General features: G+C 43.9%; 1 protein-coding gene across 1 annotated transcript; it reads right to left on the bottom strand.

Annotated features, from left to right (window-relative positions):
• Positions 1–257: 257 nt before the first annotated feature.
• Positions 258–20,017, bottom strand: Nlrp9 (NLR family pyrin domain containing 9). Its single transcript, XM_055615610.1, has 9 exons — positions 19,747–20,017; positions 14,806–16,390; positions 12,498–12,662; positions 10,775–10,939; positions 8,354–8,521; positions 5,962–6,132; positions 3,526–3,696; positions 2,776–2,946; positions 258–408 (listed from the first exon to the last, which is right to left on the bottom strand). Exons 1-9 carry the CDS (start codon positions 20,015–20,017, stop codon positions 258–260), a joined length of 3,018 nt encoding a protein of 1,005 aa, XP_055471585.1.
• Positions 20,018–24,097: the final 4,080 nt, after the last annotated feature.

Raw genomic sequence — 24,097 nt, 5'->3', positions numbered from 1 at the left:
GGTCCCCTCCGTTTCAAACCAACACTTTAAGGCAGGCATTCAGTAAGGAAACCATCCACGTTTTCAAACATGCTTAGACTTTACTGAATGCATTGGTTATGTAAATACTGCAAAGTGGGTGAGGGGAGGCATAAAGATGGGTGGAGGGAGGATATGGTGAAAGAACAGCCCCCGAACCAGCCCCCAGTACCACGGTGTACAACTTGGGACAAGGTGTAGAGGAGAAACACCGCAAAGGGAAAGCCCTTGTTTCACGATCAGTTTTTGCTGTTCCATACTAGACGAACGCCCCTCTTCTCGCGTTCCTCTTCAACCCACGGGTAATGCAAAATATTCAGATTACTTTTGCTCTTTTCCGCAGCTTGGAGCAGCGTCTGTGATTCCTCAGATAATGCAGATTTGTCCAGTCTGGGGTGGAAAAGACAGTGTTCTCTTTATTTTCTTACATTTGCTAATTTGTATGTATTGGACAGGCACACGCTAGAGCACACATGTGAGGGTCAGAGGACTGCTCATGGGAGTTCATCCTCCCCCTTCTGCCAGGTGGGTTCCTGGTTGTCAGGCCTGGCAAGTGTCTTCACCCACCATGTCACCATCTCAACCTTCCCTAGGACTGAATGAGAAAAATGTACTGGGTGTGAACAGAGAGCATGATTCTCTCCCAGGGAGTAAGAAGCCCCATGCATATATGTATATGTATACATATATATGTTTATATATATATATGTAAATACATACATATATACATATATATTATACATCCTATATATGATATAAAAATCCATATAAAGCATTTACCTAGATGTTAAGATTAAAGTTAGAAATGTTGAAGTAAAAATAAAAATGCCCATTTTCACCCATTCGTTGCCTAAATGTGTTTATCATTTCTTCTTGGTGCACTATGACTTAGTATAGCATTACTTTTCCCAGACTTACAAACACTCGTAGTCACCAACCTCATGATTATTCATATTTAGCTTGTCCCTTTTCTGTCCCTACTCACCTTCTGTGAGACAGTTAAGCCGAATCCTACACCTTAGCTTACCCAAAAACACACCCCATGCTCACCCATTCTCACTGCCTGTTTTACCCACACCATCATCACTAAATTCACCTTAAAACAATACTGGGTCACAGACACTAAAGATTACCCAATGCTTATTGCCTTTACACGCGTTTTAAAAATCTACATGTTTACTCTTTGGGGATTTCCTATCATTACAATGTATTTTGATCACAACCTTTCCGCATTCCTCTCTGACCTGCCCACATGCCTTTCCTAACTTTATGCCCTGTTTCTGCTGGACAGCTCACCGAGTCCAACGAGTGATACCATATACGCGTGGCTGTGCCCCATCCGCTGGAGCACACACAACCTAGCAGGGCTTCGTCCCTGAAGAGAACGGACTCTCAGCAGCTCCTCAGCGGGGGGTGGGGTCTCACGAGAACCTCCCCTCTCCGTGTTGGAGTCTGGACTGGCTTGATCTTATGCAGGTCTTGGGTAGTCAGCCAGGGCTACTGGCAGTTCACGAGGATGTCTGCTTCGTCAAGTCCAAGAGATGCTGCTTTGTGGCAGTCCTCTCCATCTCTTACCATCTTCCTAGTCCTTCAATTTTCCCTGAGCCTTGGGAGTAAGATCACGCTCCCGCTTTGGTATATACATATATACCACAAACATATACACACACGCCATATATGTATACATATATATGTATGTGTGTATGTATATGTCTGTGTATATATACCAATATATGTATGTATATGTGTATATACATTTATGTATATATATAAATATATATAATATCTTAAGCAGTCAACACTCAACATGGTTAAATACATTTTCTTTCTTGAAAATTTCCCTTAGATTTTTGGGCGTTAGTTCCCCCCCCCCGAATTTCACAAGTTCAGATTGGAACACAGCTCTCCCTGAAAAAGTACAGTTGGCTTCCTCAATTTTATGCTCCCCTGTCTGCTCTTTTCTTGCCTGGTGACCACAACCAGGTTATTTCACCTTTGACTGCAGAGTTAACACCGATATGCCAGGCTCTTTTAGAGCTGCTGCCTGTTTCAGCTCCTGACTCTCCTTCAGCCAATACTGCCCCAACTGTAGCGTTCTCACTTCCATTTACCATCTGTGCTCGCACCCTAGACCTTGTCAACATCTTATCCTTGCCATAGTACTATTCTCTGTAGCTCAAGGATCCAAGTCAGCAGGGCAGAGGATTGACAAAACACTCATACATACAATCAGAACAGCTTTAAAAATTGGGCACTGAAATGTGTCATACCTTGAGAGACCATTATACAAAGTACACTATATATGTGAACTCATATTGATAAGCACCTGTCTTATTATCCTTTCCTGTTTCTTCTAAATTATTATTATTATTAGTTACCCACATACAGTGTGTGTGTGTGTGTGTGTGTGTGTGTGTGCACATTTTAGACTAGGGTCCATGGGAGAAAACATGTGGTTTCTTTTTGCTTCGCTATACTTCCAACTCCACTCTTTTTCTATACATCTTGTGATCTCGTTATTCTTTTGAGCTGAATGACAATTTTTAAACATCAGCCATTTTTTAAGAATATTTTTTTAAATGCTGATGATATTTGGAGTCCTAGCCACCAGAGTGTTATACTCACGAATGTACAGAATCAAGGATGGCCCTCGATGTCCTGCAGTGCGGTGGTGGACCCTCACGACAGAACTCCCCAGCCCCGTGTTACTGAGCTTGAGCAAGCCGTTCCCTGACCGTGGAGACAGTGTGTACTCACCCAAGCATCTTCAGGTTACAGTCTTTGCGACTCAAAGCCTCGCACAGCACCTCCACCCCAGCGTGGTCCAAGCTTATCCAGTCCAGATTTAGGCTGGTCAGCGTTTTGCAGGAGGTGAGCGCCAAGGCCAGGTCTTCACAACAGTCAGTCGTGAACTCACACATGTCTAACCTGTGGCAGAGAAAGTGCCAGAAAAAGACTGTTGTTCACTACCAGTTTCAGGTGTCTGAGAAAAGACCTAAACAGCCCCAAAGGTCCACAGTAACAACTCTGAGCAGATCGTGGTCTCAAATCCAAAGGGGCTGTGACCCACAGGTTAAGAACCTTTGTTCTGAATGCATAGCAGTATTCCTAAGCACTAATTCAGTTCTCACACCTCATTAAAGAAGCCCTTTTTGCGCTGGATTGGTTAATATGGAGACTCACAGCTGGCCAACGTTCAGAGAGTGACTACAGAGTACTCAGCCCCAAAGGAGGCATCTCTACATCCCCTCCCCCAACTCAAGGCTCAGGGAACACCACAGAAGAGGGGGCAGAAAGACTAAAAGAAGCAGGAATTGGGTGCGGGGTGGGGAGACACGACAGGAGCATTTCACTCACAGCGGCCATTGTTGCGTGCACAAGACCTTATGCATTAATGTTTTCTCAGAACTCCTGAGCCTCTGCTCAGTGGAATGCTTAACCCTATTAACCCTATAGCTTTTCCTCATCGAGTTGGGACCCCTCCCCACGGTGATGGTAGAGACTCACCCGAGACACTGCAATTTACAATTCTGATGCCTGAGAGCTCCACACAACTGTTTGACTCCAGCGTCCTGTATGTTGTTATTGCCCAGTTTCAGGGTTTTTAGATTTCTATTGCGAGTAAGGACAGCAGAGATTGCCTCGCAACACTCTGAAGTGAGGTAGCAACCAGACAACCTGGGAAGACACGCACGCAAACGTGCTTACTCACCGATCCGTTTGCCTGGATTCGCCGCCGTTCACAACTTGAAAGTTTAGAACTTCAACACTGCATCTGCACCCCTCCCCCCTCCCCCCATGCCTCCGAATTAACACTCTCTTCTTCATTGTCACACATACACGCACATGCTGTGTCTGTATGCATGCACACATGTATGTAACCTACAAGGTCTGTTTAGCCTTGCTTGCATGTACGTGTGTCCAGCGAATTGGATAATCTATGTCAGAGTTTGCCTCAGGAGGAGACTGGTTCTCCCTCTCTCACTCATTGAGCACCTTTCCTTTTAGAGACAGGGCCTCGGGTAAACCAGTGTGGCTCCAGACCCACTGCATAGCTGGGAATGACCTTGAACTTCTGACCATCCTATCTCTACCTCCCAGTGCTGAGATTTTAGGTGTGTGGTCATCACACCTTCTTTTAAGGCTGAGCTGGAGAATCAAACTCAGGGCTGTGTGTTTGCCGAGTAAGCATTCTACCAGCTGAGCTACAGCCCCAGTCCCTGAGATTCCATCTTAGCAGTTTGGCTTCTTTCTATGTGTATGAATCGGAAATGCTGGAGCACTTCCGGAATGCCGAGGATGCTTCTCCATCTGGGCTACTCTGCTCCAGATGCAGATTGCAGATTGGCTTGCTGCAATTCTCCTGCTTTGAGCTCTTCACCTGGTGCTTCTATTATTCATCCTGGCTAAAATACACGTGCCCCGAAAATCAGTGGGGCTACCTTGTCACTGATTTCAGATTTCTGTGTGTTACCATGTGGTAAACTTCTGACAGTTTTTAATATGAGCGCCATGTCCTCAAATCCCGTCCGAGCCTCAGGCTCATGGTTTCCCATGGCACTTTCAATCATGGTTAAGAGAGAAGCTGAGGGAGGGAAGGGAGATAATAGGTATAAGATAGGTAAAGGATGGCGCATATACAGATGGAGCATAGATGCTAAATACAGACGTTAGGCTGACCTTTGTTAGATGGATAATGAACATATAATTGATTGGTAACAGATGGTGATATGCAGGTGATTATAGGAAGAGGTGGATGGTACATAAGCAAAGGCAGTGTAATTTTAAACTGTAGGAATTCATAAATGACAGGTAAGTGGCAGATATGAGAAAGGCAGATATGTAGATACATAAACACACATTTTTAGATTCATGATGGAGGTATATATACATATGGATTTACACAGGTATAAAATGTGTGTGTCAAGCAGGGATGAATTTTATCCTCCAGGGGATGAGTCTAGGAAGATTTCAGGTTGCCACACGAGGACAAAGGGTGTTACTGCCCTCCACAAATCACAGCCATAACAAAAATGCCAATAGTCTAAAGATTTAGAAACTGGGACGTTTGCGCACAAACAGTACCCTTGTGCCTGATCTACGCACATGTACGCCACCTCAATTCTGTCAGAGGACTACACTCAGCCTTCCCCAAAAAAGATCACCTTCCCAAGCTCCCACTGGCCCTGACAAAACCCTGCGTGTTATTCAGCTGCAACTCAAGAGCAGTACACAACCCCCCCTTCTGACAACACCTCTGGTTTGGTTAAGACTAGAGTCGGCAAGGCGCTAAGCAGCCCAGAAAGAGTCAGCTGAAATAACCAGAGCCTTGTTTTCTCAAGGAGACCCCGTTCTCCGTGGTGTTTTAACCTGTTTGGCCTGCTGTAACATTAGACTGGATGGCTCATGGGCAGCAGATATGTCTGTCACACACAGTCCCAAAGGCTAGAAACCCAAGATCAAGGTATAAGCTGGTACAATATTTGGAGAAAGCCCGATTTCCTGGCCCATAGAGAAACCTTTATTTGTGTGTGCGCATGTGCCTGTGTGAGAGTGCGTGTACATGTTGGGGGATGCCCAGGAAGGCCAGGGAAGGACATTGATCCCTGAGCACTGGAGGTGCAGGTGATTGTGAGCCACCAGACACGGATGATCCAGATTCTGGTCCTCCTGACTCAGTAACAAGTGCTCTCAACCACTGTGCCATCTTTCTGGGAGTGATGGAGTGGTTGAGGCCATCTCTGAGGCTGCTTTATCAGGGCAGTCACTCATGGGGACACACCCTCATGACCCAATCACCCAGGACTCCCTGTCTTAAAATGGTTATCACGGGTGGTAGGCTTCAACAGAGATTCTGAGGCGACACTGTCGTTCATACCCCTACTGCTTTTATGCCAACATCTAAATGAGCACTTCCATCAGTGAATGATAACACAGCCCTACCATAACTCCTGGAGAGGGCAGGCTGGATCTTTCAGAGCTTCACACAGAATATTCACTCCAGTATCTTCCAGGAAATTTGACCCCAGATCAAGCAGAGAGAGGCGTTTGTTGCACAAAAGGGCTTCGTAGAGATGGCCACAGGCAATGAAGGTGAGACAGCAGTAAGACAACCTGGAAGAGGGCCACACGTCAGCAGCTCACGCCCAGCACATGCCTCTGCCAAGGCTTTCTTGTTCTTCCTGTACTGACTTTCCACTTTGCATTAAAAAAAAAAAAAAAAAAAAAAAAAGAATGGGCTGGTGAGATGGCTAGAGGCCCTTGTCACCAAGTCTGAGTGCTTGAGTTCAGTCCTATACGATGGAAGGGAATAGCAACTCTGGCACACACATACACACGCCACTTATGGAAACATTTTCAAACAATTTGGAAAGCTGATGTTATAGATCACCATAGACATTTCCAAAATTGAGTGCCAACTATCAACGTATTTGCAAAAACACTCCACCAATGAATATGTCCACCCATATCAGAAAGTCGCTGTCTCCCAGAATCCTGCCCTAGTGGGATATCTTAAGTTTTTATTTCCTTTGTTGTAGACAGGTGTGTGTGTGTGTGTGTGTGTGTGTGTGTGTGTGTGTGTGTGTGTCTGCTCAGGTGCATGTGAATGCGGAGGTCAGAGGACCACCTCAGATGTCACGCTCTGGAACACCAGCCACCTGCTTTGAGATGGGCTCTCTCACTGGCCTGGAACTCGTTTATTAGACCCGGATGGTTGTCCAGTGAGCCGCAGGGGTCCTGCTGTCCGCTTCTTCAGTGGGTCACTATTCCTGTCATGGGTTCTGGGGATCAAACTCAGGCCATCAAGAGCGGCAAGTGTTTTTAACAACTTAGCAATACTCCAGCCTGCTACTGTTATTTTAAATAGATTTTTCTAATCCTGTTCCCTGCATGAGCTAAAGACGAGGATTTTAAAGAACAAATGTTTAAAACGATTCATGATCGATGTCACTCTTTATGATTACTAATCACCGCGTATAATTCGATTCAGTCTACTATGTAAGATCAATTAGTAATTAAATAACCAAATAATTTTGTCTTCTAAGGTCATTTTCCTGCCTCTTCTGAAACAGCCTTCAACTTTTTATAGTGCATTTTTCTGCTTTTCTGTTATAGGCTTCACCTCAGGACTGGAGAGATGGCTCAGCATTTCAGATCATTTGCTGATCTTGCAGAGGACCTGGGGGTCAGTTTCAAGCACCCACACAGCACATGCTTGTGCTCTCAACCTCCTATACCTGCAGTTCCAGAGGACTAATGACCTCTTCCGGCTTCTGCAGGCTCATGTTCTAACATGCTACCCATAAACTCATAAGCATGCACATAAAATGGGTATATTTTTACTGCACATTAAGCATTCCTCATTGAAAAAAAAATGGATATTCCTGATGTTCCAAAATACAAAATGTTTTCAGAATCGCATGATATAATTAGGAAATTCTACCACTGCTCTCATGTATCCAAGCCTAGGTCAAAACACACCACAAAAGCACTGAAAATATTAGATAAAACTACTGTCAAGCCATGTGCACAACTTTTATACACCATCCAAATAAATTTCATGTCTGAACTTAGGGACCATCACCAAGGCTCAACAATATGCAAATATTACGAAAGATATGAAATCTGACACACTTCTGGTCTGCTCATCAGAAGTTCATGTCAGAGATACTTTTGATAAGCAGCTGTCTGTAATGGTCAAAATTCCCTGCTCTTACATTTTGTATGCTTGCTCCTATCTAAGCTGCACATGCTCGTGTTACCGCATGCATGCGTGATCCCAGGGGGGACAGCGATTTGTCTCCATACTCTTTCTTTTCCATGAAGCCAGGTGTCTTTGAGCCTCTTCCCTCTTAAGGCCTTTGATTGAAGGAACAGTGAGTTATCTAGTATGAGTCTGCACCCATGAGCAATCATCCTTAACCTCGGGCAGGAGGCAGCTCACAGTGCCTTACCTAGGTAAGATGTAGGAAGCCCTGCCTTGGAAAGATCAACGTTTTTCTTATTTATATTCTCCTCTATAGCCCAGGAAACCAATCTCTTTCCAGGGGCTTATTTATTTTCCACAATAATCACACTCATTAAGCTAAAAATCACGTACAAGGAGTTTCAGAACTAGCCTTGCCTTGTCTGAACTTGGCGTCATGGTGTCTATGTTTGCATTTGTTCTACTTACTGATATGGCAACTGAGGCAAGGAATGTGAGTGAGTCTAACGACCTGTCGTCCCATGTTCTCCCAAGGTCCTTCGTGGGCACTGACTACCTTTCTGATGGCTGAACCCACGTAAAGGGTTCCGCCACATCTCCAGAGCATGCTCCCCCAGACCAACTCACATCAATGTCTCCAAGACACAGCTCGGCCGCTTCAGGAGTTCGCACAGTGACACTACTCCTTTGTTCTTCAAGGGATTTTCAACCAGCGAGAGATGCTTTACCTTGCAGTACATGAGGGAAGTAGCAATTATGCCACATGCCTCGCTTGAGATGTCACATTTCCCCAACCTACATGTGAGGAACATGTCACATGTTAGAATAATAACGTTACGAGGTCTATGTGAGAACGTCTATTGTTGGGGGGAAAAAAGCGCCCAGATTCTGATCCCATACATACCAGTCCACAGTCACATCAGGGGCTTGATTAACTTATAAGTAGAATTGTGTGACTATCTTTGTGAATTGTAGAGTTCTACTGGTTGGGAATATGCCCAAGCCACAATGGTTTTCAGCTATGGATGACATTTACTCTCTAGGACCCATTTTTTAGGTGTCAGTTACAGAGCCCATTGTATTTGATCTGTGCTTCTGACTAGCTAGTGATAGACTGACATTCTTGCAGCCTATTCCTTGTGTTTAACTTATAGAGATCATAAGGCTTACGGGCTTTGTTATACCATTTGCCAGTTTAGTGTATTTAAAAGATATGATAATGGGAGTCTGGAGGGATGGCTCAGAGGTTAAGAGCACTGGCTATTCTTCCGAAGGTCCTGAGTTCAATTCCCAGGAACCACATGGTGGCTCACAGCCATCTATAGTGAGATCTGGGGTGCCCTCTTCTGGCCTGCAGACACACATGCAGGCAGAATACTGTACACACAATATTTTTTTTTTTAAGATATGATGATGGCTAATAGAACAGTCAGAGCCCATGTGCATGGATAATACCTGGACAAACCCCAAGTGTAAGAGCCTTTGCTGCGTGGATGGACAGTGCTCCACATGGGTATGTTTGCCAAACCAGATGACGCCTGTTCGAGATTCATTCTATCACTGATAAAACACTCTGACCAAAGCAACTTAGCAAGGAAACAGTTTGGCTTGCCCTTCCAGGTCAGTCTATCATTTAGGAAGTCAGAGCAGGGAACCTGGATGTAAGAATCATGGAGCTGCTTGCTGGTTCATACTCAGCTAGCTAGACTTCTTATAATGACCAGACCCACCTGCCCGGTGAACCACGCCCACTCAGAGTAGCCTGAACCCTCTTATATCAATTAACAATCAAGGGAATTGCTCACTGATATGCCTAACACATATCACCTTAATAAAGATAATTACTGAACTGAGACATTCAATTTGACCTGAAGAAGACAGTTAATGTTAAGCAGGGTACTACTCTGAACTTTGGGAGATTTTAAATGGAGGCTTTACCATATAAGTATGACTGGCTGACTCCAAATTTATCTTAACACTGAGGACAGGAGATGAGAATAATAGTTACAGAACATAGTCCTAGCTTGGGTCTTCTGGGGACTGGCCACTATGCAGTATTCCACCAAACATCACCTTATTAGAATAAAAGTTGATCCTGTCACCTGGAAAGCGCCCAGAGGTTGGAAGTTTCATGTTGGGAATCAAGGCAACAGACCAAACAAACATCATTGAAAATGGTCCTGCTACTACCACTAACTGTCATGAAACTGCAAAGGTTTGTCATTCCCTTACCCAGCTGGAGGAAAAGGCCAAACTGCACATTGCTAATTGTAAGCCAGCATACCACAAATGCCAATGGAGATAAACTCACATCTGAGCCATCACGTCGCTTCAAAACAGTACATCATCAGTACCCTGCCAACTTCAACTCATGCTCATGCCATTTTCACATGGCCCAGTTGCGTGGCTGCCTCCTGTAATTTCGTCTCTAGCCTTCCATCAAAGTCCTCATGGGACTTTTATTTACAGATTGTCTCTGTGCTGACAGTTTTTACAAAGTTCTTCTGCAAGTTGACCTCTGACATCTATGGGTGCCTGCTCCATACACTAAGTAAATAAATAAATGTAATAGAAACCAGATGTGCTATTATGTTGGTATTCAAACCATTAGAAAAAAAAAGTCAAAAAAATACAAAGGGAAAAAAATTTAAGAAAATGAACACCAACAGAATATAAGTGAATGAGGTCAAAGTGCATTATAAACATGGGTGAACATATCATAATGTGAGAGCTAGAGAGATGGATCAGCAGCTATGAACACTTGCTGCTTCGACAGGGCTAGAGTTCAGTTCCAGGCACCCACACCAGGTAGCTCACAACTGCATCTGATTCCCTCTTGCTTTTAAAGGTACCCACATACAGACTCCTGCACACATGCACACGGGCAAACATGTTTAACAAAGAGAAAGAGAAACTGTCAAAATGGAACTCAGTTTGTACCACATGTTCTAATGCAAAGCACAACTCTCACAGCTCAGCCTTAAAGGGGGGTTTAAAGAAATCGTGACACCACCACCCCCACGCCCCGAGTGTGGACAGTGGACTTACAGTAACTCCTTCACGCTGCATGTTGAGTATTTCAGAGCAGAGCACAGATTCTCAACCACATCCTTTGAGAGGTTAGTGCCATACAGGTTCAGGGATTTCAGCTGAGGCAGCTTAAAAAACGTGTGAAATAATGAACCATCTCCGAAGTTAGTCATGAAGGAACACCTGCAGAATAAGGCCAAAAGGCACGGTATACCAGGATGTGTGGGTCCACGGCGAACCAACCTGCGGACATCCTTGCCCACACTTCCTCTTACATGCCATGGTTGTTCGGGCATTCTGGTCACCCCAGGAGAGGTGTCCCTGCTTATCTCCAGGTGCCAGACAAACACCATGGTCAAGCTACTCAGACCTATCCCTTTTCTTCCATTCCCCCATATCTGTCTAACACCTAGAACATTCTAAGGAGACTCGCTCTCACATTAAACTCTGAACATTGCCTGTCATAGCTAATCAAGGTTGTCAACTTGACATTATCTAGGGAAAAGGAACCTGAATTCAGGAATTGCCTCCATCAGACTGGCATGTCTGTGGGGAATTTTCTTGGTCAGTAATTGGTATAGAAATGCCAATGTGAGAAGCATTACCCCTGGGCATGTATCTCTAATCTGAATAAGAAAGGCTGTAGACAGGCCATGGGGAGACACACCAGTAAGCAGCAGTCCATTATGGTCTCTGCTTCAGTTCCTGCTTCAGGTTCCTGCCCTGATCCCTCTTGGTGATGGACTATGACCTAGGAGCGGTAAAATTAAGTAAACACTTTTCTCCCCCAGGATGCTTTTGATCGTGGTGTTTATCAAAGAAACAGAAACCAAACCAGAATAACAGCTCATGCACAACACAGACACTTTCTTTGTACTAATGTTCCCAGCTGCGTATCCCAAGGGAAGGGCCCATTGCTCTTTAAATACTTATGTTTTCCTGTTCTTCGTTTGTTTTGTGAAACAGGGTCTCACTGTGTAGCTGTCCTGAAACTCACTCTGTAGACTAGGCTGGCTTCAAACTCAGCGATCCACCTCTATCTGCCTCCCTAGTGCTGGGATTAAAGGGCGTGCTGCCACCACCACCTCATTTAATATGCACCGATTTTTAAGGCATTATTATCTATAATTTTCATAGATTGGGTTCTAAAAAAAAAAAATCAAGAAAATTAGAAGCAAATTGTTTGCTTTTTATATTTATTCCATTTTCAAGGTTGGAAAAATGTAGCCAAACTTACACCTGGCCAAGTTTCCTTATGATAATAAACAGATGTCAGCATGATGACTAAGAAATGAACATTGGGCTGGGCAGATGGCTCAGTGGCTAAGAGGACTAGAGTTCAGTTCCCAGCACCCACATCGGGAAGCTCACAACTAAGGATAACTCCAACTCCAGAGGACCCAACTCAGATGCACACATACATATACCCAATTAAAAATAATTTAAAAATCAGACCCTTAATTCACATTCATTGCAGTCCCTAAAATATAGAAATCCCTGTTGTGTGTTATTTTAGTACACATACACTAGATGTTTAGGCATTTATAGACTATATATAAGTCAGATGTGTGTGTGTGTGACATAGAAAACTTTATGTGACTCGGGTACTATTGTATTTGCTACTTTGGATGTTAGTTCTGCATTTATCTATGCATTAGTCTCCTCCACAAGGAAGAGAGAAGTTTTTTTTTTTCTATCTGCTTAAAAGTTTTTTTTTTTTTGATCTGCTTATCAAACTTACAACAAGCTTTGGAGCTCAAAAACATCCAGAGGCATTGTATGAGATGGAGACATAGAATCACAGAGAATCTGAATGGCCTCTTCATTGAAATGACAGCTGTCCAGATCCAATACATGCAAGTTATAGAACATTCTGCATAATATAGCCCAATGTTTAGTTGCAATTCTGCAATGAGATAACACAGCATCATTCTCTAGTTACTAAATTCAATTCAAGACACTCCTAAGATAGGCAGATCACTCCCAACCCCCTCAAAGCTGTCAGTTACCCTTGACACAGGGAATTCATCCAAGTAAAATGGGTCAACACAGCATAGTGATTAAGAAAGATCCCTGGTTAGATAGCTCAGGGGTCAAGACCCACTTGGTGCTCTTGCAGAGGACCCAAGTTTGATTCTCAGAACCCCTGTGGACACCAGAGGCATTGTACTCACATGGCACACAGACACACACCCAGGTGAAACACTCATATACATGAAATACAAATAAATCTCTAAAAAAGAAAGGAGAGAGGAAAGAAGAGGGGAGAGGGGAGAGGAGGAGACAAGGAAGAAGAGAGGGGAGGAAAGAAGAGACAGGAAAAAGGGGGAGGAGGGGGGAGGGGAGAAAGAAAAGCGGACAGGAGGGGAAGGGAGGGGAGGGGAGAGGAGGGGAGGGGAGGGGAGAGGAGAGGAGGGGAGAGGAGAGGAGGGGAGAGGAGAAGAGAAGAGGGGACTGTGGGCTACAAAATTCCATCTTCTGGGCATAGTACAGAAGTCTTGATCCCACAGCAGGTACAGATGCCTTCATTGGCCTGCAAAAGACCAGGCCCGATATAATAAAACCGGGGAGAGGCTCACCCAGCTCTACCCCTCCTTGCTGAACTATTGCCTTCTGGGGGAGGACCAGCAATCTTCAGTGTTGGACCCACAAGTGAGCCCACCAGGCTCTAATGCACAGTCGAAACCCAGGGACAAACTGATATCCCTAGTTAAACTAGATAACTGACAAAACAGAAAGCCATGAATATGAGAAAGGGACTTGGTTCTGTTGCTCGCCTGTGGAGCTCTTGTCCCCTCCAGATGAGACCTTATAGGCTATGGTCAGATAGAAAGGAAAGAGGACCTCCCCTATCAGTGGACTTGGAGAGGAGCATGGGAGGAGATGAGGGAGAGAGTGTGGGGTTGAGAGGAGATGAAGGAGAAAGGGTGGGGTTGGGAGGGGACAAGAGAGGGGGCTACAGCTAGGATACAAAGTGAACACATTGTAATTCATATAAAAAATTAAAATTAAATCAAAAAATCAAAATTGAAATAAGAGAGAAAGGAATGTGTAAAGAAGTTGGAGTGATGGTGTAGAAGGGAAACAGAGCTGAGTAGAAGGTGAGAGTACCAGAATGTATTATATATTGGAATAAAATTACAAATGAATACATTGGATAAAAATTATAATGAAGCGTGGATTGAGAGGAGATAAACCAGAATGGAGTTTCTATAGAAGACTCATTGTTAACATCTATATCTCACTGCTGAAGACATCCAACCTTACTCTGTTCTCTAGTGCCTCCTGTTTTAGTCAGAAAACATCTCTATGTGAATTAGGGTGGAAAGGCTATGCTCAATAATATCAGTAAAAAAATTACACATTTGAAAGATCAAGTATGAGCTAGCAGCCTAAATTCAATGCAGGGCAAGTCAACTAGAGCAACATAGTATAAGCACAATCTAAAAAAGGACACGAGTTCCCAGAATCCCCTTGTGTCACCAGGACACTGTGAACATACCACGGATGAAGGAAAGGAGTCAAATGCTGCAATGAAGCTGTTCACATTTCCACCTCACATTGGCCCTGTGGCAAATTTGTTCTTTGTATAAATGGAGGAACTCAGAGCTATGTAGCTCTGAACAGCAGTGTTAAGACTCAACAAAGTCTTTCTGACTATGCCATCTAAACACTCAGACATACAAGAACTTACACAATACCATGCTGGAGAGAGGGATCAGTGGGTAAGGGTATTTGCTGTGCAAGCATGAGAAACTGAGTTCATGTCTGCATTCCTGACATAAAAAGCTGGCCATGATTGCTTGAAGGTATGCCCCAGCCCTAGAAAATGGAGACAGTAGATCCTGTTATCTTACTGATCGGTTTAGTCAAAATGGTAAGAGACTGTCTAAAGGGTTTAAGGCAGAAAATAGAGAAAGACACCTCACATCCTCTGAGTTCGTCATGAATTCACATGGATACAGCATGCACGCAAATACACCTATAAAATAATGTGGTGGGCACGGAGGCAAAATGAAGAACAGGAGAAGGTTCAGAGGTATACTCACTTTTTCTTCTGTTCAAATGATTCTGAGGTAAAATGTTCTGGGTCAAACACTTCCGGAAAAACTCTCTTTTCTATATGAAGGTGAAGTTTCTTTAATTTTGTGGCTTTCAGCAGACTATATGAAATATCTGTTACTACATCAGAATTACTAATATCAACAGTCATTTCTTCAAATACATTCATCACTTGTGTTACAAATCTTTCCTCCTGGCTGTCAAGTAGACAGCTGACCAAATTCAGGGGACTCAACAGTTTCTCATTGTTCTCTTGCTGACTGAGACTTTTAAGGTAGTTAATGATTTCCTGTTTTATCTCTCTGGATGGTAGAAGCCCAAAGCACGGTCTGAGCATGGTGGTGACTCTTTCAGCAGTAATTCCAAACACAAATATTCCTGTCTTGAGCCATCGGGTCTGTCCATGAGCAAACAATTCTCTTAGGAGTTGAGATAGGCTTCCAATGACTGAACGAGGTTTGTCTTTGTCTTTTCTGAGGAAGTAGAACAGTGCAGCAAAGTATGACTGTAGCTCAGGATGATAAAAGGTGATGCTCCTGCCCTGATTCCGGAGAAATTTCATTCTCAGCCACACTGCCTTTTCAAGTTCGGATATCCCGTTCCTCCTGAGATCCTCGGAGTCAAACACAAATTCCTGTGTCCACATTCCCTCTACAGCCAAGGTACACAGGGTCTTTAACCTGGCTCTGTTCTGATTAGATTGAATATTGGCAAACATTGATTTGAATGCATTCACCAAAAAGCATGTGTACGTAGCTGCATCTGTGCCACCAATCAAGACCATGTCACCTCCCCTGTCTACCTGCCACTTTAAAGAGTTACAGAACAACCAGCATAGATAAGGACTCCGGCATAAAACAAAATATGGTGGGTTCTGTTTGAAAAGCTCAAAGACATCTAAGCCCCTCTGGTGATGGTCAAAGAAGGACATGCAGTAGAACTCTATAGACTCCTCACTGAACCCTCCAATAGTTATCTCCCGTGGATACTGCAGCAAGAGACCAATTTTGGGCAGACTTCGGTTTCCCAATTCAAGCAGCAGAGAGGATTCTGGAAGCATTTTTTTCTGAAGCAAACTGCTAAAGACAATTTGTGTTGGTAGGCTTTCCCTCCAGTCATCAGACAAGTTTGTCCTAAGTTCCAAGTCAAATTTCAGGTAATCAAATCCATCCAGGATAAACAAGATTCTCCTCGGATGGGATAAAATGTCATCCACTGTCTCTGAAGACTCAGGTAACTGGGTTGAGATGAGCTGAGCTAAACTTAACTCTGTAATATTGTTAAGCGTAAAGACAGGGATGAAGAAAACATACCTAAATCTGTTCTGCCATAACTTTCCTGATGCCCAGTCCAACATTGCTTTTCTTAAGAAGATGGTTTTTCCTTCTCCTGTAACACCTAGGACCACCGCCGTGACTGGTTCTGACTCAGAATCAAATACCTCTTGCAGTGCCCTGTACTGGGGCCCTATAATGACTTGGTAGTTTCTATCAGGAATATGAGTGTTGGTCTCAAAGTTCCATATACGTTGAAATGCAGTCTTCATATGCTCTTTGTATCTAGTTTGTTTATCTGAGTTTGATGAAATCATAATACAAGGCAGTCAGGAATAGGATACTCATGAGAATGAAACACAGTATTTAAATGTATTAGACAATGAATGATCTACACATCTTGATGACCAGTGAGGCCATGAGTCCTGAGAAGAGGAAAAAAGGGAGGAAAGCCACCCACCCCTTACCATGCAATTTCTCTTCACCTGCACCTGCTGCCAGTTTTTTTCCCATTACACTATGAACAAAAAATGGTCAGGGACCCACTCTAACCCCAACCAGCCTGTTCCTTCTATACCCACACCTCTCAATAGTGCATGTAACTCTTCGGAAGCTTGTGAACAGAAGCAGGGACTCAAACCCCCATGATAAAGGGTGTATATGAATATTTCAGTGCCAATAGAGGAGAAGGGGATAGTCAAACGGTAGTTAAACCAAATAACCTGGGACCCTTCTAGATCAATTGTCTTCCATATATAGGGACCATTCTCTACCTAAAATTCAATAAAGCAAATCAATTTTACTTCCACTTTCCCTGGAACTCTTCCTGCTGTTCCATTCTTTAATTCAGAGAAAATTAACTCCCCAGCTAGCCAGGATCATCTTAGTACCCAACATGAGGCTCAAACCCCAGAACCTCTGTTGGTTATTTCCCCATATCCAAGGTTATAATATATACTTGACATATTGCCTGTAAAAGAATTATGACCAAATTGGAAACTTACCTCTAAGTAACTGCTACTATAAAGCATAAATTCTGGGTATCTATTGCATTACAGATTTATGAAGGGCATGGCACCTCCCCAAGAGAAAATCTACAAGTACTTCATATGTACATAATTTCATGAGTTAGGACTCAGAATGGTGCTATTTAGTCTAAACCTTTCCTGTCTTCAGTAAGTCATTTAAGAGTTGTTCTATTTATAAATTTTCAGTTTGACAAAAATGTTTATAATTCCATGCTTAGTCAAAGCAAGATTTGCTTCAGGTAACAAGACAGAGTGAAACAAACTTTGGGGCTATATGATGTCGAATCTATGGGTAACACTCCTGATCAGGGTGTCAGGTTGGCCTGGGTTAAATCATATGCGTCTCACAGTATTAGATATGTTATTTAATGTATCTGGATCGATGTCCTCAGCCAAGTGAGATCAAGAGGACGGTTTCTTTTGTTGTTCATGGAGGTAGTGAGCTGGCCACTGGTGCGTGAACAATGCCACAATTTGGTATTTTCTCATGAGCTTCTTCCGGTATCAGGATTTCGGAGAGCAAGCGCCTACTGTCTTCTGAGATCTGCTGGGGCTTGTGTCAGTGATTGGTGCATTAGAAATGTTCAGCAAGTTAAGAGAACTTGCTGTTCTCCCAGAGGACCCGGGGTCACCTCCCGGCACTGATACAACCACTGCCACTAGGTTCAGCTCCTGGGATTCCCGCCCTCTGATCTCCACATTTACCCAACTGTACACTCTCACAAATAAGTACATACATAATTATGGGTTGGAGCGGCAGGCAGCTCGCAGGTTGAAAGTGCACACCGCTTTTGCAGAGGACCTGAATAAAGTTCCTAGCACCCACATCAAGTGGCTCACAAACGCTTACAGCTGAAGAGGCAGGGGACATGACACCTCTGGCCTCCAGGAGCCTACGCTCCCGGCACACCTCCACATAGTCACTCCCACACAGAAACGTAATTCAAAATAAACCTAAAAACAGGAAGTGTAAAAACTACGGTAAAAGTTTTGTGACACAGTGAGTTTGGGTGGTTTAGGGAATGTGGCCTTGCTGGAGAACGGTGTGGCTTGGGGCAGGCGTTAAGATTTTAGAGCCTCACCCCGGTTCCAGGAAACTCTGTCTGCCTCATGCTTGCAGTCGAGATGTGATCTCAGCTTCCTGCTCCTATCCCCATGCCTGTGTGCTGTCATGCCTCTTGTCATAGCAGACCCCTACCACTTTGGAACCATAAACCAAAATAAATTCTTCTTTCATGAATTGCTTTCAGTCATAGTCAGAGAACCACGAAAGTAACCGGTGTGATAACCGTGTCCAGCTCTTTCCAATGTCTTGCGTGCATGCGTCTAATCGCTCTGTGCCAAATAGCGGATGTCACAGAGGTAGTGACACTGATCATCTTGCTGCAGCCTGACAAGTCACAGAAGGGCAAGCTGAAACAAGCGGTTCCAGATTCATGGTTATTTTCGATGGACACTTCTGACATTTATAGCACCTGTTAAATCATGGTTCCGCCAAAGGATGTATGTTCTGCCAAAGGCTGTATGTATGAACAACAGACAACTTTGGACATGGAGAGGATTTAGATGAAATGTGAGATGATCCTCCCCTCCAGAAGGATTTTGACATGCCCCACTAGGAGCTACTCTAAGGTTATAAATCCCTCTGCTGCCTTGAGAAATTCATAGGAAATAAAGATAAAGTCTCTATGAAAGGAGATGAAGGCCTCTTCTTAGCACTTCATATCCGGTTAAAAGCATGAGTAAGTACTATGATAGACTTCCATCATAGCTAAGTATGTCACACTGTGTACCTGTAACCCCAGAACTCAGGAAGCTGAAGCAGGAAATCATGAGTTCAAGACAAGTCTGGTCTATATAGCTACTCTGAAGCCAGCCTGAGCTACACACAGTGAGGTATTTTCAAAGACAGAAAGAGCAAACAAAAGAAGGGGGAGACAGAAAAAGGAAGGTAGAGAAATGCCATAATGTATTGTTTTGTGTGCTAGTTTTTAAAAAGCAAAAAGAACAGTTATCTTGGCTAGCTGAAGAAATGTTAGGACCTGCCTTATTTGTCTCAATCCATCCTACATTTTGGTTTTGGGAGTTATTTTTTTTTTTTGTGGCTTTTTTGTTTGGTTTTGGTTTTTGCCTTTTTTGGTAATGGTCCTGTGCATCCGGACAGACGCTCCTGCCTCAGTTAAAGGATGACCTATACATGACACCTATTGGTTTCTTCAACCTTTCCCTAACCGTTGGGACAGGTGGGCAGTCATGCAACAGTGAGTCTCCTTCACATGATGGTTGTTAGCCAGCTGCCTGGACAATTTCACATGCTCTTGGGACCCTTTTCCTCCTCCCGTGTTGCCTCCTCCAGCCCCATATGAGGGTTTGTCCCTCGTCTCGTTGTAACCAGTCATGCTGTCCTTGGCTGCTATTCCTGGGAGGTCTGCTCTTTTCTGAAGGTAAGTGGAGGAGCAATATATGTGGGGGAGGGAGGACTGGAGGAGTGGAGGGAGGGGAAACTGCAGCTGGGACAGAACTGAGAGAATATTAAGAAGAAGAAACAGGAGGAGGAAAAGAAGCAGCAGCTCCTACTTGACTACTTCCTACTTCCCCATGTGTCCCCCTTTCTCTCCACACTCACCTCTCCTCTGTTTCTGAACCATATTTGAGAGGTCATTCCGATTGACCTGTTGAAACAGGCTCAACACCACGTCCCATGTCTGTCCTGGATAATGTGTGTTCAATAGCGTTGCCAGATCTTCTTTGGAAGCCTTCTCAATCCTAGTCCAGGAGATTGGCTTCAGATTAAATTTCTTTGGCTCTTTCCTGAGAAGCTCTTTAAATGCCAGGAACTCTTCATCACTGAGCTTTTGCAAATACTGCAGTAAGTCATAGTCAGGTGAGTCTGCCATGTTGGACAGTAAGCTCAGAGTATAGAGGCTAATAAATCTTCAAGAAATAAGTGACACCTGAGGAAGAATAACATAAGAGTCCAGTCTCAACAACTTAAAGGCTCGAATTATTGACATTATACATTCCTTCCTTCAGATATATGTGGCTTCATCCTTTACTCTTTCACTATAATTTACGTGAATCTGTTAAATTAATGGCTGGGCAGTTGTGGCACGTACCTTTTATCCAAGCACTTGGAGGCAGAGGCAAAAGAATCTGAGCTCAAGGTCAGCCTGGTCTGCAGAGCAAGTTCCAGAACAGCCAGGGTACACAGAGAAACACAGACCTGTTTCAACAAGTCAAAAAAAAAAAAAAATAGCTTTACGCTATTTAAGACCACAGTCAGAGAATGAACCAACTAAAAAAAAAAAAAAAAAAAAGGTCAATAAAGCAGTGAAGTTTATCAATAGAGCCAAGGAAGGAAGAACGGTTGACAATTTTTGCCTTTGTGCCTGCCACCATATACTCCTAGGGGACACATCTCAACCGAATGCTTTATGAGAACCTCTATATGAATATTAACACACTGTTTGATACTGGATGTTTTAAAACAATGTTTGGTCTATCCTTAATAAGTCAAAAATATTTGGTATCAGAAGTGCTGAGGGGGGCAGAAGGGAAGAGGGAGTGGAGGGTGGGAGTGGGGAGACCAGGAGAGAGAACGACCTGTGACATCTCAGACGGGGGGGCTCCTGGGAGTCTAGGGGGTGACCCTAGCTCCTAGCAGCTGGGGATATAGAACCTGAAGTCACCACTTTGTGTGGCCAGGCGAGACTTCCAGCAGATGGATGGGGACACCAACACGCCCATAAAATTTTCCACCAACATTTGCCTCATCTACAAGAAGTGTAGGGATAAAGATGGAGCAGAGTATGAGAAAATGACAAACCAATGACTGGCCCAACTGGAGACCCATCCCATGGGATAGGGTCAACCCTGACACTATTAATGATACTCTGCTATGCTTGCAGACAGGAGCCTAGCATAACTGACTTCCGAGAGACTTCAACAGCTGAGGAAACAGATGCAGAGACACACAGCCAAAGAACAGGCTGAGCTCGGGGAGTTTTGAGGAAGAGTGGGAGGAAGCATTGAGGGAGCTCAAGGGGTCAAGGACATCACAAAAAGACCTACAGTAAACTGACCTGGGCCTATTTGTAGCAGGGGGTGACATAGAGACCAAACCACCAACCAAAGAGCCTGCATGGGCTGGACCTAGGCCCCTCCACATATGCAGCAGGGGTCAGCGTGGTCATCTTGTGGGTTCCATAGCAATGGGAGTAGAGGCTCTGTGCTCCCTGCCTGTGGTCCCTTCCCCTTAGCTGGGCTGACTTGTCGGGCCTCAGTGGAAGGGAAAGCAGGATGAGTTTAGTCCTGCACTAGCTTGAGATGCCAGCAAGGGATGGTACCCCTGGGGAGCCTCCCCTTCTGAGAAGATGGGAGTATGGGGGGAAAGGGAGCATGAGGGTGGGACTGGAATCAGTCTGTAAGGTGATTACATTAAAAAGATAAATAAACTTTACAAAGAAAGACAGGCCAGGTGTGGAAGCACACACCTCTATCCCAGCACTCAGGGAGGTAGAATCAGGCAGATCTGAGTTCGAGTCCTCCCTGGTCTACAAAGCGAGTCCAGGACAGCCAAGACCACACAAGAGAAACCCTGTCTCAAAAAAAAAAAAAAAAAAAAAATTGCCCGCATGTATACCTATGAACAATGTACATGCAGTACTGTGGAAACCAGAAGAGGGCATCAGATACCCTGGGAAGTGAAGTTATAGTTGGTTGTGCGGCGCCACGTGGGTGCTGTAATAGACCCCAAAGGGGTCTCAGCTCACAGGTCGAAAACTGCTCCACTAGAGGGTTATATTCAAACAGAACAGCAGCGGCGACGACAAAGCTTTCAAAAGGCTCACAGGAAACTCAGAAAATCAGAATGGCTCCTACAGAACACGTACTGAAAGTTTCAGGGTTACACATGTAAGAAATAGGCACAGCCACATCCACTGGGAATGGGGAGAGTCATGAAGCCAGCACAGCTGCCTTGATGCAGTTTGAGCAAAGCTGAGCTGACGGCTGCCATCCCTGGCCTGTAGCTTTTCAGTTTTGGTCTCCGTGCGAAGCATTTTTTGGGGACTTTCTGCATTATGATTCCATTTACAGGTTTTCCTGAGAGAAATTACGTCTGAGTCTTTTTTAGGAAAATCCTAAAATTAACTTTATCTGGCCACTATTTGGAAGAATTTCTTATGCCCTGGAGATCATTAAGCGCAGAGAAGCACATGGCTAGATGAGACCATTACTCCAGGGATCTGCTTGGGGTATCTGACCCTGAGCTAACTCAAACAACATAATTGGTGCAGGGTAAACAGGGACAATTGATACACTCTGACTAGCCAGAAGAATGGATTACAGATTCAAGGCCTCTTTCAGTAGGCCTCTCTTACTCAAGGCTTACAGATTTTTGAGAACATAGTCTAGGGGCTGGTGAGATGGCTCAGTGGTTAAGAGCACTGACTGCTCTTCTGGAGGTCCTGAGTTCAACTCCCAGCAACCACATATAAGGAATCTGATTCCCTCTTCTGGTATGCATGAAAACAGACCATTCATATACATAAAGAAATAAATAAATCTTTAAAAAAAAAAAAAGAAAACGTAGTTTAAACATACGATACACTTCTGAAGGAATAAAATTCAGAAATAAGATAGAGTGACTAAAATAAACTTTTTCTGCTTTATAGTGTAAATGATGAAACATATAGTTAAAGGAGTTAGGCATTAGTATTTGTTATTCATAAAAAGACCTATTCAGATATTTTCCGTTTGTCTGGAATGTTCTCAAACAGCAAACATTGCCAGCCTAAAAGCAGACTGTCACATATTAAATGTATTTGCTTTAGAAGAGACAGTCTCTAAACTCTTTAAATTGGTATTATAGTGATGATGATGATGATAATCTGTTCTGTTTCTAATTTCTAATTGTAACTGAGCCTGTAATCCTGGACTTGTAATGAAAAATCAAACACACACTCTGTACTACTTGGATAATCATTAGTCTGTCTTTGTTCTGCAAAACTTATATAAGTAAAGCAGCACCTGACTGCTTAAGTCAGAGCCACAGAGTTGGGCTGCTAGAAAGCCAGCGCCCCAGAAGCAGCCCGGCTGCTAAATTCCTCTAACTTACTTCCTCCCCTCATCTGCTCTGCAGGCACCCTGTCAGCAGGGCCCTCCAACCCTTCCGTGATAAGGAAGACCCCCCAGCAAAAAATGAGTTTGAGTAACTGGATTTACAACAAATCCAGTCTCACTGCAAGATAGATACTGCAATCATGTTCCCCTCGCCACATGGCAGCTCTGTCCTAACTACATTTAATCACACAATTCAGACCATCACCACATCTGTCTCCATAGTGGTTTTCAATCTTTTAAAACTGAAATCCTAGCAGTCAAAAAAGAAGCTCACTTCCCCTGGCAATCATTAGTCTACTTTCTATCCTGAGGCCTTTCTTTCCACCCCATCGTTTTTGTTTTGCTATTTGAGACAGGGTTGCATTATCTAGCCTTAGCTGGCCTGGAACTTGTTATATAGACCAGGCTGACCTCCAACTGAGATTTTTATGTTTATAAATGGCTTGCCCACATGCATATCTATGCAACCACATAGGTACCAGCATCTTCAGAGGCCAGAAGGTGGCACTCAAGCCCCTGCCATTGGAGTTACAGATGGTTTTGAGCCACTGTGTGGGTGTTGGGAAGAAAACCCAGGACCTCTGGAAGAGCTGCAAGTGTTCTGTCCAGGCCCAGAAGGAAAAACCTCACTCTTGGGACGTTATAGGCTAGGGCCCTTATAGGGTTGTTATATACAGGAAAACGTCTGTTCTTGAGTTTGGCCATCTCACTTGATATTACGCTTTCCACATCCACCCATTGCCCTACAGACCTCATGATTCCTTCTTTCGTTGTAACTAAATAACATTCCATTGTTTATATGTCCCACTTTTTCATCATTAGAACTCATTTGTCTTATAATCTAACTTAGTGCC

Source organism: Psammomys obesus, unplaced genomic scaffold (genome assembly GCF_907164565.1).
Source record: "Psammomys obesus unplaced genomic scaffold, mPsaObe1.curated_primary_1811, whole genome shotgun sequence".
Lineage (NCBI taxonomy): Eukaryota > Metazoa > Chordata > Mammalia > Rodentia > Muridae > Psammomys > Psammomys obesus.
This window is presented reverse-complemented; position numbering and strand designations above follow the sequence as displayed.

Excerpts from the sequence above, each read along its gene's own strand:
- Nlrp9 (XM_055615610.1), bottom strand. The coding sequence starts at position 20,017 with ATGGCAGACTCACCTGACTATGACTTACTGCAGTATTTGCAAAAGCTC. Across the intron at positions 12,663-14,805 it reads TCATTTGAACAGAAGAAAAA|AATTGCAACTAAACATTGGG; the intron begins GTGAGTATACCT and ends ATCTCATTGCAG. Across the intron at positions 8,522-10,774 it reads TGCAGCGTGAAGGAGTTACT|GTTGGGGAAATGTGACATCT; the intron begins GTAAGTCCACTG and ends CCTCACATGTAG.